The sequence below is a fragment of the Melanostigma gelatinosum genome (genome assembly GCF_949748355.1).
Source record: "Melanostigma gelatinosum genome assembly, chromosome: 1".
In the NCBI taxonomy this organism is placed as follows: Eukaryota; Metazoa; Chordata; class Actinopteri; order Perciformes; family Zoarcidae; genus Melanostigma; species Melanostigma gelatinosum.
Window position 1 is genome coordinate 15,824,690 of NC_136634.1, and position 16,992 is coordinate 15,841,681.

Genomic DNA, 16,992 nt, shown 5'->3' on the forward strand with positions numbered 1-16,992 from the left:
AATAATTGCAGAATACAGTTTTTTCTTGATTCAACCACAAGTTTTTTCTTAAATAAATAACTTCTGTTTTGTAAAGACACTTTTTGAAACAGTAGACATACCCCAATTCCCAAAGTCATTGAATAAACATCACCAGCCACTGATTTGCCAGACACACACGTCTGTTTCTCCATGTCTGAGCCATAGTTCACACAACCAATTGTCTGTTTTGTCCTGTCAGTAATGTCTTCATGTAATTCCATCAGTTTGATGTCTCATTTAAAAAAAATTTGATTTCACCAGCACAGGATAAAATTAGATTTGGGTCTCTTGTACATTGTCTTTTGAGCTGGCCCGGATTAACAAAGGTTCGTGCGCTGAACTGTGTATGGAGTTGATAGTGGAGGCATGGTTGTATGCAGTCTTATAGGCGTTGTAGTGGTTGAGGTGCTCATGCTCAAGAGGAGGCAGGGTCAGGTGGCCTTCCATGCCCGGGCCTCCTGTCACACAGTCCTCGTCCACATTGATGATCTCAATGGTGCGTGTAGGTGCATGGTGGTTCTGCTGGTGGTGCTGTTTGCGCATCTTGTAGAAGATGATCAGCATGACTGCTGCCATGAGTGTGATTGCAACAAAGCAGCCAATGATGATCTTAGTTGTCTTCATGACCTCATCCAAGCCGTTCAGTGAGCCCTCTCCACCCAGCTCTGTGACGGGGATTGTGTAAGTCTTCTCCGTGGCGCGAGTGTAGAGCGGAGTCCGGACTGTTGTGGTAGTTGTAGAGGTGGGTGAAACAAACTCCCATGCACCAGCAGAAGGTGTAGGACCCACCTTCTGTTGCACAGCAGTGGTGAAGGCTTCATTATGTGGCGATTCTATGGTTTCCACCGTCACTGTGGTGAAGTAGCTGAAGCTGCTGTTCTCTGTAGAGGACACATTGATCGTGGCAGATGCTGTTGTGTTTCCTGCAGAATTACTGACCATACATGTGTATGTGCCTGTGTCCTGCATGGTAACATTGGTGAAGTTCAGAGTGCCATCATTCAGCACAGAGATTCTGATCTTGTAAGCACCGTGTGTCATGACGGAACCGTTGGGTGTAATCCAGCTTACCGAGGTCAAGGAGCTGGCTCTGCATTTCAACTCTGCAGCACTTCCTTCTGTCACATTTAGGTCTGCAGGAGGCTCCACAATAACAGGAGCATAACAGTGAAAGTAGTTCTGGTCCAGCTCGCCAATATATCGTCCTTTATGGTGCGTTGGGGAGCTGCAGCGGGCACAGCAGCTGGTGTTAGCTGGTACCATCTCCTTTAGCCACCAGCTAAGCCAGAGGATATCACAGTTACAATTCCACGGGTTGTGGTGCAAGTGCACCCTTTCCAGGTGATGTAAAGGAGTGAAGAGATCATGGGGCAAAAGGGTAAGGTTGTTGTGGGCTAGATTGAGCTCCACTAGAGACTGCAGATCATCAAAAGAGTTCCTCTCAATGATCTGGATCTGGGCATGCATCATCCATAGCTTCTGCAAATGGATCAGCCCCTTAAAAGAGCCAGGTCGGATAACAGCTAGCTGGTTCCCCGACATCTCCAGTTCATCCAGCTTCACGAGGGGAATAAGATTGGGAATTTCCTTCAGATTGCACATTCCCAGATTTAGGTAGCGCAGATTATTCAGCCCTTCAAAGGCCCCCTCAGATATGTAGGAGAGCCGTTTGAGCTCCCCAAGGTCCAACCGGCGTAATGAGGGCACTCTGTTGAAAGCATAAGAGGGAATGCTCTCTATGGGGTTATTTCTCAGCCAAAGCTCCTTTAGTTTGGACAGGTACTCAAATGCCCCGTTTGGAATAGTGGTGAGGCGGTTATCGAAAAGCTCCAAGGTATTGAGGCTGGCCAGTCCATTGAAGGCCCCCAGCTCAATTTTGCGTATGTGGTTTTTGCTCAGCTGCAGGATCTCCAGATGTCTTAGGTGCTTGAAGCTGTCCACCTTTATGACCTGAATTAGATTTTCTTGCAGATTCAGGTAGCGGGTGTTGGTAGAGATGCCGTCAGGGACATCCCGCAGGCCTCGCCGGGTGCAGATGACTTTGCTGAACTGGTTACTACAGGAGCAGGCAGAGGGGCATGTCTGAGCACGTACCAGCCCTGCAACCACCAGCAGCTGGAGGGCCAGAAGCAGCACAAAAAAAGGGTCGGACAAGGCCCGGTTCCACCTAGGACCTCGCATCATCTGCTGCTGCTGAGAGGAGGTCATCTTGTTTAACATTCATAATTCATTGACTGGTTTTGCACTCTTTGGAATGAGGATTTGGGCTCGCTGGAATGAAATGAGAGACAGAAGAGACACATTAGATAATTGACCATTGTTAGGTTCTCATATGTCACTTCCAATCATTAGCACTGAAATACTCAACATAGCAAATTTGAAATCCCAAAAAGTCAAATTTGAAATCCCAAAAAGTCAAATTTGAAATCCCAAAAAGTCAAATTTGAAATCCCAAAAAGTCAAATTTGAAATCCCAAAAAGTCAAATTTGAAATCCCAAAAAGTCAAATTTGAAAACCCAAAAAGTCAAATTTGAAATCCCAAAAAGTCAAATTTGAAAGTTTGTGTATCTGTTGCAGCCACAAATAATCACATGCGCGCACACACACACACACTTGCAACTGTGATAGAGTGCCTTATATCCATCTATGTTTCTGGGTACACTGTCCTCCATGCACTCTCAATCTCAGTCACATGAAATGAAATCACAATGAATGTGCTGACTTCTGTGCTGCATCTCTGTGGGAGGAGGACGGGAAGGGAAGAAAACCAGCTATGACTGCTGTGTTGTATGAGTTATATTTGAGACTCGAGATACATAAATAATAAGGAAGCTTGCCACCCACCAGTCCTTCGAGTCGAGAAATCTGGGAATGTCTGATTACAACTCTCGGTTCCTCAAAGGCATGTATGTGACTGGAATGTCAAACAAGAAAGTCAAAATAGTACTGGAGAATTTGTTTGTGTAACTCTTTATGTATTACACCAGAGGAAACTGTGGAAATACGAACAATGTATCCTTTGATTAAGATGTACTGTGTGCAAGAGAGATGATGGTAAGTATGGAGTGTGACTTAATAATGGTGTTTATTTAATTGATTCAGGGTATTCTATCTTCCTGTTTTGTACTTGCTATTACCAGTATTCTTCAAAGTTGCTCATGTTCTTTAAAAAAGATGCTATACATACGATATAAATGACAAGCATACAGCAAGGAAACACTGCAATGGGTGGAAGTAAAGCTAAACATAATACTTTCCACTGTAAAGCAAAACCTGGAATTCAAAATGTGAGTTTTTAAAGTGATATGACAACATAATATGTATGTACATAGAATGACGGTGATACAATGTTAACTGTCACAAAACTGGGTTTAGAACACAATAACAAAATTATAAAATTCAAAAAAGATGTATGACATTTTAAAAAGGATAATTGCTGCTCTAAATAGAACAGAATACGTTTTCACTGTTGATCTTTAAAGTTCTGCAAATGAAGACACAGGCACACACAGAGTGTGTAACAGCATTAGCATGACAGCTGATTTCTGAACATAATTAAACAAAGCAAATACATGAGCTGTTGTGGGATCCCAGTATGCCTCTGCTTCTATACAGTATGTTCAACTCAGCCTAATCTGCAACAGACGGCTCTTCACTTAAGAATGAGCAGGCTATTACTGTAACTACTGATTAATTGCTTGATTACTGACTCCATTTATTCTTCAATTACAAAATTTGAATTTCAAGTAGCAAAAGCCTGAGGGTGGAGAAAGAATGTGTTTCCATGGAGGGGTCCAGGCAAATGTGACGGGGATCAGACACCAGACTGATAATCACATGTCTTCATCGCATTTTTTATTTGTTAGGAATGAAAGCATTGCACTAAACAATTGACTATGGTACAATCCAGCGTACAGTGCTTTGTTGCTTCCATCCTCTACTGACCCTCTCAGAAGTGAATTATAATAAAAGTGAAAACACTCGCTTATTATTCTGACAAGTATAATGCTTTTTCAAGGTAATATTCCATCATTATTATGACCAACTACAAAACTCGATACACAGTTTGGATTTGTGAATAACTATTCCTCAGAAAATGAATCCCTGTATCTCATCCCACGATTTGCTCATCCTCCTTTTCAAGAGATCAAACCTCAAAATGAGAAACAATAAATCAGCAATCCAAATTATGGCAGCAGAATAGATGAAGTTGATTTAGAAAGCAAAACAATGCATCCTCACACCGACAATGAAAGCAGCAAAATTGGATTTATGTAGCACAGTGAAGGAATTAGGTTAAAAGAGATAAGGAAAAGGAGATTAAGAAAAGAATATATTTTCAAATGTTTGTCCGAACAGATTATGAACAGCCAACTGTCTCTTTGTCTTGTAGAGAACACAAAAGCATGACCCAGATTAGCAATTGACAATTGAAGAGCAAGATCTGCAACATTTCTGAATTCATTTCTGGTTCATGAAACGGAAACAATTCACACTGAATCCAACTATACAAATAATCTCTGTATGCATCTATACTTAGATTGTACCGAGTCAATTTGAAGTGTATTTGACCCTAGGAGGAGTTCGTTAAAATATAGCGACGAGAAATCAAGGGAAAATTAAGACAAAAAATCGAAATGGCTGACTTCCTGTTAATTTTAGAGCATTTAGAGTCTTTATGTGATACATGTTCCTCCCAAATTTAATACATGTAGGTCAAATGTAGCGCTGGGGCTGCGTTGTTGAATATTTGTAGGGGGCGCTATCAAGACAATTTGAAATGGTCAAGCCAAAATGAATATTTATTTCCATCACCTATGACAACTGTGCAAAGTTCCAAAGCTTGTTGAGCATCCTAAGTCACAGACAAATAAGCATCCTTTTTCATGGTGAATGACGCATTGCCACAGCAACAGCGTTTAATGACAACTCACAATATTCATGATGAAGCATCATCAATGTCTTTATACATCAAGTATAAAACTTGTAATTTCCTTTTGCCAGTAGGTGGCGCTATGACTTTGTGAAAATGGAAATGTGCTGATGCCTGGACCAGCATCATGCATAAGAAGTTTGGGGCAGATTGAATAAAGTACCTTGGAGTTACAACAACTTCCTCTTTCATGGCGAACGGCATGAAATGGGCGCAACATAAAATCAAGGCCGCTCAATGGCAGTAGACCATTTTAGCAACTTTTCATCATTAATGTCTTGAGATCATTCTGACCAAATTTGAAGTTGATCGCATGAATTCTGTGGGAGGAATTCGTTAAACGCCTGAAAACAATGAAAATTGACAAAAAAGCCCAAAATGGCTTAACTACTTAGCTCCTTAGTGGTTGAATGGAATGAAAATGTTAGGCTGCATAACAGTATGCGATGTGCTCATATGCAACACATTTTGTGAGTACAGGTTAAATGGTTTTGAAGTTATCAGTATTAAAAAACAAAGCCACGCCCTATTAAGTTTGTTGGTCCATATCTTCTAAACAAAATGAGATATCAAAAAGCTTTTGACAACATTTTATGATACTGATCCACAGCAAATGTAGTAGCAATAAGACCCAGCATGCAGGAGGAATTTAACAAAAATATGTTTTTCACAAAATTCTAAATGTTGGAAAGTTTTGGAAGGCAGAGCTTAAGGGTCCAAGAGGCTTTTTTGTAGATCTCATTCTGTTGCATGTGTGTGTACAATTTCAAGTTAATCGGAGATATGGGATGATGGGGCAACATTTTAGGGGGCGCTAGCACGCAATTTTCTCATATTCGAGCATGGGACCCATAAGATATAAAAATCACCGGTCCTGATAGACATGTCAACTTTGATGATTTTTCGGATATGATAAAGCCCCCAAAAAGGCTATTTATTGGAGAGAAAAATAATAATAATTCCTACAGTTTGTCGGTGCTCGGGCCCTAACAAATGATATCAATGTGTCTATTTTAGAAAATAAATACATCTAATCCTTTTTCACAGAAACAAGGAGACACCTTGACACTTAACCATATAACCATACCAATCTCCAGGTAACTGAGAACATACCTTTTAACAATTTGTATCTGTATACAGTCAGCTGGTCTTATGTCTATGATTAGACTATCTGCATTAGGGGGGAACTGCATGGTATTATCTAAAGGCACTGACCCTATGGCATACCATCATTTCAAAAGTAGTGGAAATCTATTCAGCTAGTGATGTGTGCCTCTACACTATTTATATTTGTTATGTATTTTATGCATGCATACATCCCATGTTTCATCATACCATTCTTTTATTTTTTCAATCAGCCAGAAAAGACAATTAATTATTTAGTCGTGCTGTGGAAAACTCTTCTGGGGCTAAAGGCCCCTAAAATAGGCCTAGTGACCCCACTCCCGGGCAAAAAGCACAGAGATGTTTCTGCTGCTCTCTTTCAGTGGTCAACAAACATTTCCCATCTTCAGTCTTTACAGACACATCCATGGTTTCATTTGAAAGGTAAGGACATTGTGAGGGGACTCGGCCTGAGGCTTTCTCCACTCACCTGATGATTGAGAGCCCACTGTTTATGAACTTTAAGTGAGGAGTGACAGATGGAAGATTTGGCTTTAACACTGCATGACATAGACTGTAGAGTGAAAGATGTGTGTGACGGAGAAAGGTTGGCATACAGTATATACTATAGTGAGAGAGAGAGAAAGATTAATGAGATTTTAATCAAATTAGGTCACTTCTTGATAATGCCAGCAATCTTGCAACAGCTCCAAATATAAACCAGAATCCTTTATGGATTCCAGTGTATGAGGAATACCCTCCACGTGCATTTAAGCCTTGTCCTCTTTTTCCTTCTCTCTAGCCTCGCAGCATAAATATGCAGAACATACTGTGACTAGTGCAATGAATGGATTGGATGAAGTTAGTTATCATATGGGGATATTTTTGTGTGCAGTCGTATTTTAAATACAGTGTTTTGTTACTGAGTATCTTATTAAGCAGTGTTAGAATTTCACTAGGGTAAAAGCACGACACAACATCCTCCCCTTGAGCCACTGTCAGGGACTGCTGTGTATCTAGTGAAACAGTTGTGTTAATATTTTGACAGCTGAAAACAGTGTGTCACTCAGTATAAATCAACCACTTTCTATATTTGTAATTAAATATATTTTTATGAAATTATTGTTTTGTCTTCTAGATGGCACATTTTTTCCACCTTATTTTCTAATTGGAAGTATCATCACGATTATGAATGAAATTTATTCATAGAGCGCTTTTCACAGACATAACATCACAAAGTGCTTAACAGAGCAGATATTTAAAAGCATGAAAAACAAAATGTGACCCAAGGGTCAATAAATTGCATACACAGAGAAAAACAAAAAACAAAAAATAAATAAATAAAAAATAAGATAAAAATACACAATTATCACATACATCACTTAAAATAAATTTGTATTTCTCTTGTATTTAGTTCAGTATTCATGATAGCCATCTCTTTTGTTTATTAATTTATTTATTTGTCTAAAATACTTCATAACACATATATTTAAATGAATGTGAACCACGGATTAAATACACAATTTAACCATCATAGTGTGAATCAGTCACTACACATACATTACATGTGAATCTACTTCGTACATTGTATATTGCACAGTTTTATCCATGCAAGTACAATATGTATTGTGTATGTATATGGACACTCTGAAATCTCATAATGTGTGGTTGTGTATAAATTGTGTACAACTGTACCCTTCTTTTCCACAGTTCAAGATGCAGATCAATCCACTGATTCTGAGACACCAAAATGAAGTGTTCAGGATTTTTTTTTAAAATGAAGATGGTCATACTGTAGCTCTTTCTCAGTGTCTTTTGTTTTAATCAGCCAAGTGAAACAGACAAGCCAAGTACTTTGAATCGGAGCTAACTAGCCAAGTGAGATGAACTGACAGCTGCTCCCCTGCCCACAGCCTGACATGCTTCCAGTCACAGCTTGTCTGTCTCATCTACAACAAGATGGTGAAATGAATTTGATGCATCTAACAAACACTGATGTAATCATCAATCCATGCATGACAATATATTAGGGAGTTACTGTACAAATGAAGCAGCCCCCCATTTAGAAGTTTCAATTATACTCACACTTATCAACAACTCTAGTCCCATATGTGTGGGAATTTTCTCCTGCTTCTTGATGAACTCCTTGGTCCTCCAATAACATAAATCCATTGTGTATATTTTAATGTACCTCTGGGACTCTCTACTCTATGCGCTTTGTTTCCTGTAATCTCAATTCACAGTTAAGTGTGACCATTGAAGAAGCAGACAAGGTTTCTTGCCGGCTCTTTAACATCAGCACAAAGTGCTAGTGGGAGTAGTAGAGAAATGAGCGACTGCAACTTCGCTACAAGTAAGCATTTTGTAAATGTGTGGCAAGCTAACACTATCACCTCACAGTCTCCAATGGTCCTAATGGTCTCCAGTCAGAATTAAACTGGGAAGGTTGCAGTTATATGGCGTGTGTTTTAACTACATGGAAACCGGAAGCCTCCAAGCAGTCTTACTTGTCACTGTACTCAGACAATAAGCTCATTTCCTACATACTGCGGTGTTTAGCCAACTGTTTGTCGGACTGTGTTAATTTAAAAACCTGAATTAACTTATTTGGTTCTCAAGGGTTGAAAGCACAAATCCATAAATCATTTGCAGACAAATGGTAGGAGTGATCCATTTGATCATCACTCAATAACAAAACAATAGTACAGCATAGTACAGCTTCCCCTAGGAATATTAATATAACTTTATTTGTATTTCTGTGTTTGTCATCAATTAATTAAATATCCTCATTTTAAGATTAAAATATTCTCCTTGGAATAGTAACTTGTGTCTGATGTCTTTTTTTACCACGATAGAGCCACAATAAAATATCTTCTCTTTCAATGGAAATTGTAGAATCTATGAATACACCAGTATTGTTAATTTCTGTTTATATTCAAGTTTCACTGGTGCTTCTTTATGCGAACATAAAGTATCGTGTTGTTTTCAATGACACATGTCTCTCTGTTGTTGAATGAGGCCATTGTTGTGATGATGCTTTACTTGTAAGTCAATGTTCCAGTATCTGCTATCGAGAGTGGTGTGTCACCAGAGCGTGATGGGGACGGTGTATCATTACTGCAGGGCATCACACTTGTTATTCAGGTGTGGGCCACTTCTATACAGAGCAATTGGCCTCCCCCTCAGTCATAAGATGGCCCCCAGAGTGACACTTTTTCCTGATAAATGAGCCGCAGCAATCTCAATTGGCCTCTTCGGACAGAAGTGCCTGACCAGGAGCTTGTTTAATTCAATTCAATTAAATTCAATTTATTTTTGTATAGCCCAAAATCACAAATTACAAATTTGCCTCAGAGGGCTTTACAATATGTAGACGTTTGACATCTTCTTGTCCCGGGACCCTCACATCGGAACAGGAAAAACTCCCCAAAAACCCCTTTAACGGGGAGGAAAGAGGAAGAAACCTGTGGGAGAGCAATAGAGGAGGGATCCCTCTCCCAGGATGGACAGACGTGCAATGATGTCATGTGTAGAACAGGTTTAGCATGCAATGACACAAACACATGTGCATCTGCATGAGCAGGTTTACACACACACACACACACACACACACACACACACATACGTATGGATATGCGAAAGTTAACATACGGAAATGCAAATGTGCACACACATACATTATAGCTACAGAAGTATCCATACAGTATAGCCAATGTCTACTGTAATTTGGAGTCATTATAAACAGACATGGTGATTACTATGGTTTCCAATCAAAACGATCTTAAGCCTATTTAGTCTTTTCTGCACAGTATTTTGCTTAATGTTATTCCTGAAGAAAAAAATGAATTATACCAACTGCACAGACCCTTTCAACAGAAGGTGTGTATCTACGTGCGCCTGTGGTGTATGCTTTTAGCATGTGAAAATCTTTACAAGCCGTGTACATGAGAGCCTTTTTGTTTCACAGTGAGCAGTCTTTTGGTGGTGGGGGTTTATGGGTGATAATAGGTATTGATAAAATCCTTCTTCACCCTGTGAGCATTTCAGAGAGGCTGTGGGCAGAAAATGGCTGTATACTCTTCAAGGACGTGGGATAAAGGTGTCTGTCTGTAATGCTGCTGTCGCTCAGGTGTCCGGATAAGGTCAGGGTTAGCATGAATCACTTTGAGTCTGACCGAGCCGAGCAGAGGTCATTCTGAGGCTGCGAACCCGGACATCCAGGCAGCGCAGTCTCCCTGTGATTGAGTTTAGGGCTTGAGAGGACATGTGAGATAAGAGGGAGCGCGTGAGCACACTGATGATATCTACAAACTAGAAGCAAAACCAGAGGCCATGGTGTCAGGAAATATAATAACATTAAGGGCCTGTTAAGATTATATGTATGATTTAATTAATTGTGACTCAAGTTTAATTATTGTACACTTATACTCCTTTTGGAGCACTTCACCTCTGTTCTCCTTCTGTGAACATATGATGTTAACATCTGCTCAGCGTGGATATGTTTCAGGACATGTGCTTGTAATGTCTACTTGATTGATGTGTCAGTAGACCTGTAAGTTGGACTGAAGGTCAGCTGCTAAGAGAATGTTAGCTTATTGACAGTAAGAAAGTTATAATACAGTGTGGTTACAATAACGATTGTTATAATGGTAACAATGAGAGTGGGGGGACCTCTTGTGGTTTGGAAACACGTCATTACAACAAATAATTCTTTGCAACCAACAGATCTCCTTTGTCTTGATGTATCTCTATAAATGGATGCTTGAGGGGGGAAATTAGTATTTCATCATTGTTTAATGATTTAAGAGAGATTTAGCTTTGAGATACATGTGTGAGTCTTTGTGGGTGTGCGTATGTAACTAAAACTGCCAATTAAAAGATTGCGTGCCTAATATGGGTTTAGGAAGTTTTACTCCGTACAGGGAATTTGTCATGCTGGAAGATTGTGGATTTGTATACAACCCTTGTTTGGTTCACAAATATTGATATTCACACACACACACACACACACACACACACACACACACACACACACACACACACACACACACACACACACACACACACACACACACACACACACACGCACACACACACACACTTTTGGGTAAGCTCACAACCACATTTCAAAGGCAAATTCACAGAATGAATGAGGGAGAAAAGGGAGAGTGGCGCTGAATTTACTTAACGACTTTAAACGTTGTAAATAAGTATATATTTCATTAAAAAAACTATCGGGTTATTTTAATTCAATGATCCCAATATTAAATCAAAGAACAGTACATCTTACATATTTCCATGAAGAAGCACAATGTTCCGTCCCACTGGGACAGCTTTAAAGGATGAATACAATAAAATAAAATAAACAGTAAATGAAAGGGGGTTTGAAGCAAGTGAATCACAAAAGCCACTACTCAAGGGAGTCATTTCAAATAAGATGAATGCAATTAAGCCTCATTAATTGTATTCAATTAATTGCATATCATTCTTAAATTTCCAAAGTAACATGACTCAACTAACAGACTATGAAAGATGCCAGATAGTCGGTGCCTGAAAAAATGATTTACTGTGGCAGAAATAAACGCAAAAATGATGACAACATATGGCCAACACAGACAAACAGCGTCATCAGCCAGAGGAACAGTGGTTGCAAGTAAAAGCTCCCACACACCGCGACAGTAGCTCACACCAAAAGCAGAATAGACGTGTAGTGGAAGTAACATGCATGAGTTGCAGCAGGGTTGTTCACACTAGAGGCGTATTTCTGTGTGCTGTCCAAAAGCACCTCTTTGTGAACAAAACAACAATAAAAAAAAGGCCTGACACAAAGGTGAAATGTTTCGTGAAAATAGAATTCTTACAGTGTGAGCAGAGGTACCAGCAGAGACACTGCTTAGAGTCATAACGTTTGTCTTGTTTTTCCACTTCGGTAACTTTAAATCATACTTTCTCTCCATCGCATCCACAGACTTACTCATGCGCTAAAGCAGACATGTGTCATTTCTCATGCAGTGCAGTACTTTGATTGGGTAAAACCTACTATATAAGACCCACGAGTCTCTCTCTCTCTCTCTCTCTCTCTCTCTCTCTCTCTCTCTCTCTCTCTCGCTCTCTCTCTCTCTCTCTCTCTCTCTCTCTCCTTGTTTCTCAATCAATCATTTATAAACACTTAAACCCTTCAGTAACATTGCTCATATTTATTTGCCATTTAATATTTCAGAAACACAATTAACAGTAAATGTCTTGTTTTTAAATTATGTTTTTGTCTATTGCACTGAGCATTGCCAAAACTACAGCTGGAGGTTAATGGGCTGCACCACATGTGGTTGACAAGCTTAAAATTATGAATAAAAATTGCAAAGCTATTACCTCACTAATTGATCAACACAGTCATGATTCTACTAGTTCTACTGTCCCTTAAAAAAGTTACTATACACAGTACTTAATCAGTATTCTGGCCTTGGATGAATAATAACAAGATATTATTCCGTAATAATGTCCTAATTTAAAAAAGATGGATTGAACAAACATGTTCAATAGTGCAGACTTGCAAGATGTTGCTGAAAGATGAAGAGGTGTGTTCCCCTCTAAAGTGAAGCCCAATCACAATTAACAACATCCTTCAACTTCCTAGCTGACAGTTAAAGACTCAAATATTTTGGCGGCAAGAGCTCACATTGTAGGAATATGCTGGTATTTTGGCGGATCCCTGACTATCATTTATCAAACATACGATGATTTAAAAGGTATATAATGTAACGTGGAAAATGTTCAGCTAAAATAAACTGAGGGAATAGAAATAGTGTGCAGCTCATTCATTTACTTTCCCCACTAAATCCTTTATGATCACAGGGGGCTAGAAACTAATCCCAGCATACATGGGGCAGAAGACAGAGAAACACGCTGGTGATTTATAGTTTCCAATGCACCGAGAATTAGACACCTTTGGACTGTGCAGTTTTCCCACACCTTAAGAAGTGTACTTTGCTTAGGAACTAAGAGTGATTTATTTGAGCTGCAAAAGTGTTTCTTAGGGTGAGAGAATAAAAAGCCAGGTATATCCATACCAAAGTAGTTACTTTCGCCCTCTGCAGCTCTTTTGAAAATGGCTGAATGAGATTGGATGAAAGGTATATGCATGATGGTACCTTATAATTGCAGTTAAGATTCATCAAATAATTATCTGACAGAACAAACAAGTACAAAAGATGTCCTGGCGATCCAGGTATTGCTTCTGGCTTTGTCTAATTCAGTTCTTACCTGCCAATTTAATCACAGTTCCAAGACATTCTGGTCATCCTTTTGTTAACTTCCAACCCGCTGTAAAGCTGTCCCTGAAAATACAAAAAGCAAAATGTAAGAATACTTTAAAAACAGATACCAAATTTACAGTATGTGGCTACTCAGTTTCACGGGCTCTATGGAATACTGCCATGAAAAATGCACTGTTTTGGAGAGATTATGATGTAGTTACTCAACTATCAAAAATGCACATTTTAAACCCCTAGGTTAAAGTACATCAAATTCAAAATTCTCTTTACTGTCTCTTAATAATCATTGAGTCATCTTGTTAGTTTTCTTCTCAACCGCTTCCTCAGCACTCTCTGCTGATGCTGATATTTCAGTGCCTTTGAGAACCTCTACCTAACAAGAGGAGCTTTACAGTACGCTACAGTAAATCGGTAGAGCTCATTCCCCGGGGACAGTCAAAGCCATAATGCCTCAGAAACACACACATGTAGCCTGCACAGAAAAAAAAGGAACACAGAGGACAGACCCTGCTGAATAAATAATGGGGGACAAAAGCAAACGAAGATAAGCTCTCCATCTCGTCCGCCATCCATTAGTGCAGAGCAGGAACTATGAGCGCCTTTCATCCACTGGAACATTATTGTGTGAGCCTATCATGACCCTAACCTTTGTTTTAAGATAAGGGTTTGCCGTCTCACTGTCTCAGTGAGTACCGTTTTCCCATTACAGTTGCATTAATCCAGATGATCAGCAGCTAATAAAACATCTTCAGACGTCTAATGTGCTTCTGATGACGAAACAAAGTAGAAAACAATTGAAGAGAATATGCTTTTAATTAGGGACAGTTGCTTATGAATTTGCCTTTTGGAGTGGAAGGATACAGTTCTGGAGGAGTTGTCTTGTTTCTTGGCCCAATAATTGAAAATTCAAGGAATATGGTTACGCAAGGGCTGCCTGACTAAAATCTGTCTCTCAATACTCAACACACCCAGCCTTTTAATGTCAGCAATCCTGAACCACATTTGTTCCTGTTGAGGAGGCACATCTTTAAATTATATTTATTATATTTGAATTTTAAATAATGCTCTAAAACTGCTGTTGTTTTTGCAGATGTTAATGAAAATAATGCACTTAATCGAGACTATTTTCGAACACAGGTTTGGTGCTCTAGTAAGTATTTAGCAGCGGCAGCAGGATGTGGGATGGATTCAAAATAAAGTATGGAGCTCGGTTTAATCGAAACAACAGAGCATGTTTCTCAGAGAGATGGTGTGGCTCACTGACATGTTTTTTTTGTACTTTTGGACAACGGAGGTTTATAGCACAGGACAAAAAGTAATATCAGGCTTCACCTACTCAGACAGTACTTTTTAGGAGGATCCATTCTTAGATTCAATTTTTTTTTTTTTAATGAATTAGTAAACATTGAGGAAAATTAAGAATATCACCAGACTTACACGGCTTGCCAGTCTCAAGTCTCAAGTTTACTGCTCTGAATTTTACAACTATGGTACATGGAAATATAATAACAGTAATGCATACAACTAAATTGTTCATAAGGGGTACAGATATCATAACAGCAAGGCCATCTAGAGCGTCTTTTCACTGCTTCTTTTACAATCTGAGCATGCCAGAGTCTGTCAAGTCTGTACGCTCCAAGATTTGATTTTAGAATTTTAGAATTTTAGAATTATAAAAATCCTGCTTTGGCGAAGGCATGACCCGCCCCACTCAGTCTCTGATTGGCTCGTACTCTTTGCATTTGTTGGATGGGTTCAGGTTAGGGTAAGAGTATCAGGGTAAGCCAATCAGAGGCAGAGTAGGGCGGAGCGAGAGTGAAGGAGAAAAAGGAGGAAAACTGGGGCTGGAGCACAGCACAGCTGAGTTGTGTTATGTTACTGCTGATGAAAACCAAACATTTCCTGTTTTTTCTTTTCAAAATAAAATCTTTTATTTAAAAACACAACAAGGGGGACTTTTATTGCGAAGAATTTATAGCAAATGAAACCGTTTTCCAGCTGCTCTTTTTAAGATGAAATATATATCCTATCACTATCCAATCAGACAGGTCACATTGAAGTGTCAAGTGAGCACACACATATGCAGACACAGCTCACTTCCCATCTGACACCTCTGATCACACATTAAAAAGACAAGTGTAACCACGGCCTCAGTGACATAACCGGTGCATATTGTAAAACACCATGAAGTGCAGCACAGTAAGTTGAGGAAGAACGCTCCAATTCTTTCTGGCTGGAAATTCCCAAAGAATGACAAATTATGCCCACAGATAGCAAGGATGGATATTGGCTTTGCTGTTGTAATTATTATCATTGTTGTTATCAACAACATCAATATTGTGCCTCCCACAAAGACAAACACACACACACAAACACGCACGCGCGCGCGCGCGCACACACACACACACACATAAAACACCCCCTGGCTTTCCTCGTCTTTGACAAAACACTGCATTATTGCATTTTTCAAAGCTCGTCTCAAGTCAGTGTTTCAGAATGTATGATGTATGTTCTTTCTCAGTAAGAATGAAGAGCCAAACTCAAACCCTAAACATACCAACAGTCTGGTCCGCCCGACTCAGCTGCTGCTTCGATGGCGGTTGGGTTTTGGAAAGATATGGAACAAATTTGAGATATATTTGTGTATATTTCTTTATAGTCTTTTTACATATATGTCTGTACATATGCAGTGTTTTGTACTACAGGGTGCAGAGTGCAGGACACGTGAAATGTTTATTACCACCTCATATTTGACACCAGAAGGATTATTTGTCATCTCATCACATTCAACATCAGTCAGTCCAATAAACTTCTGGTTGTATCTTAGAAGGTCTGCAGCACGTCAAAGATCAGCTCAGCCATTTTTTCTTCACTCTTTATCTCCCATAAACTCACGGCGATAAAGACCCTCTCTGGAAGATAAGTATAGTCCAACAAATCGAGATTAATGTCAGTGCCTTATGCTCCAGATAGCAGCATATTTTGAACCACAGGTCACACTACATCATCCACTGGAAATGAACAGAAATTAATGTCAGGCTGGATCAATTGGCTGCACAGCCAATTAAGTTCAATTAAGGTCTTGGGTGGGGGTGGTGTGGTTTGAAGTGTGGTGAGTACAGGCTCCCAAAGGAGCCGTAAGTGCTGAAAACAGCTCAGCTGCGCCTGCCATTTGTCATTATCTAATGGTAAATCCATCTGTGTCTGGTAGAGGACCCTCGCCAGGCCAGAGAGTAAGGGAAACAGAAGGATAGATACGTACAAATGGGTCAAGTGCTGAAATATATACTCTTGATGTTAAACGACTACAGCATGGCTCTATTCCATCTGAGTTTGCCGGTAAAGGCAGAGAGATTATATCAATAGGTTTAAAAAAGATCCATGAAATCTCTAAGGGTTGCTTTGACATGATGTAAATGCACACAGAGATTCCAAGCCATATTTTCCGTGAAAAAAAAGATAAAACAAATGAATGGACTTTGAAGCATTAAGATGGAATAAAATGATCCGTAACAAATAATGCAATTTTGTAATTCCCTCAATTACATGATCTGTGACTTAATTAAATTAGAATGTAGCTAAATCAGGACTTTAATATGATTTTAATTAGTACACGTCTCAGCTATGTACACCATTTGTCAGTTGACAATATGAGAGCTTAC

General features: G+C 39.4%; 1 protein-coding gene across 1 annotated transcript; it reads right to left on the reverse strand.

Moving 5' to 3' along the window:
• Positions 1–294: 294 nt before the first annotated feature.
• Positions 295–13,367, reverse strand: LOC306782181 (leucine-rich repeat-containing protein 4C-like; the record flags this gene model as incomplete). Its single annotated transcript, XM_079275418.1, has 2 exons — positions 13,320–13,367; positions 295–2,292 (listed from the first exon to the last, which is right to left on the reverse strand). Exon 2 carries the CDS (start codon positions 2,239–2,241, stop codon positions 295–297), a length of 1,947 nt encoding a protein of 648 aa, XP_079131544.1. The 5' UTR covers positions 2,242–2,292; positions 13,320–13,367.
• Between the last annotated feature and the right edge of the window lie 3,625 nt (positions 13,368–16,992).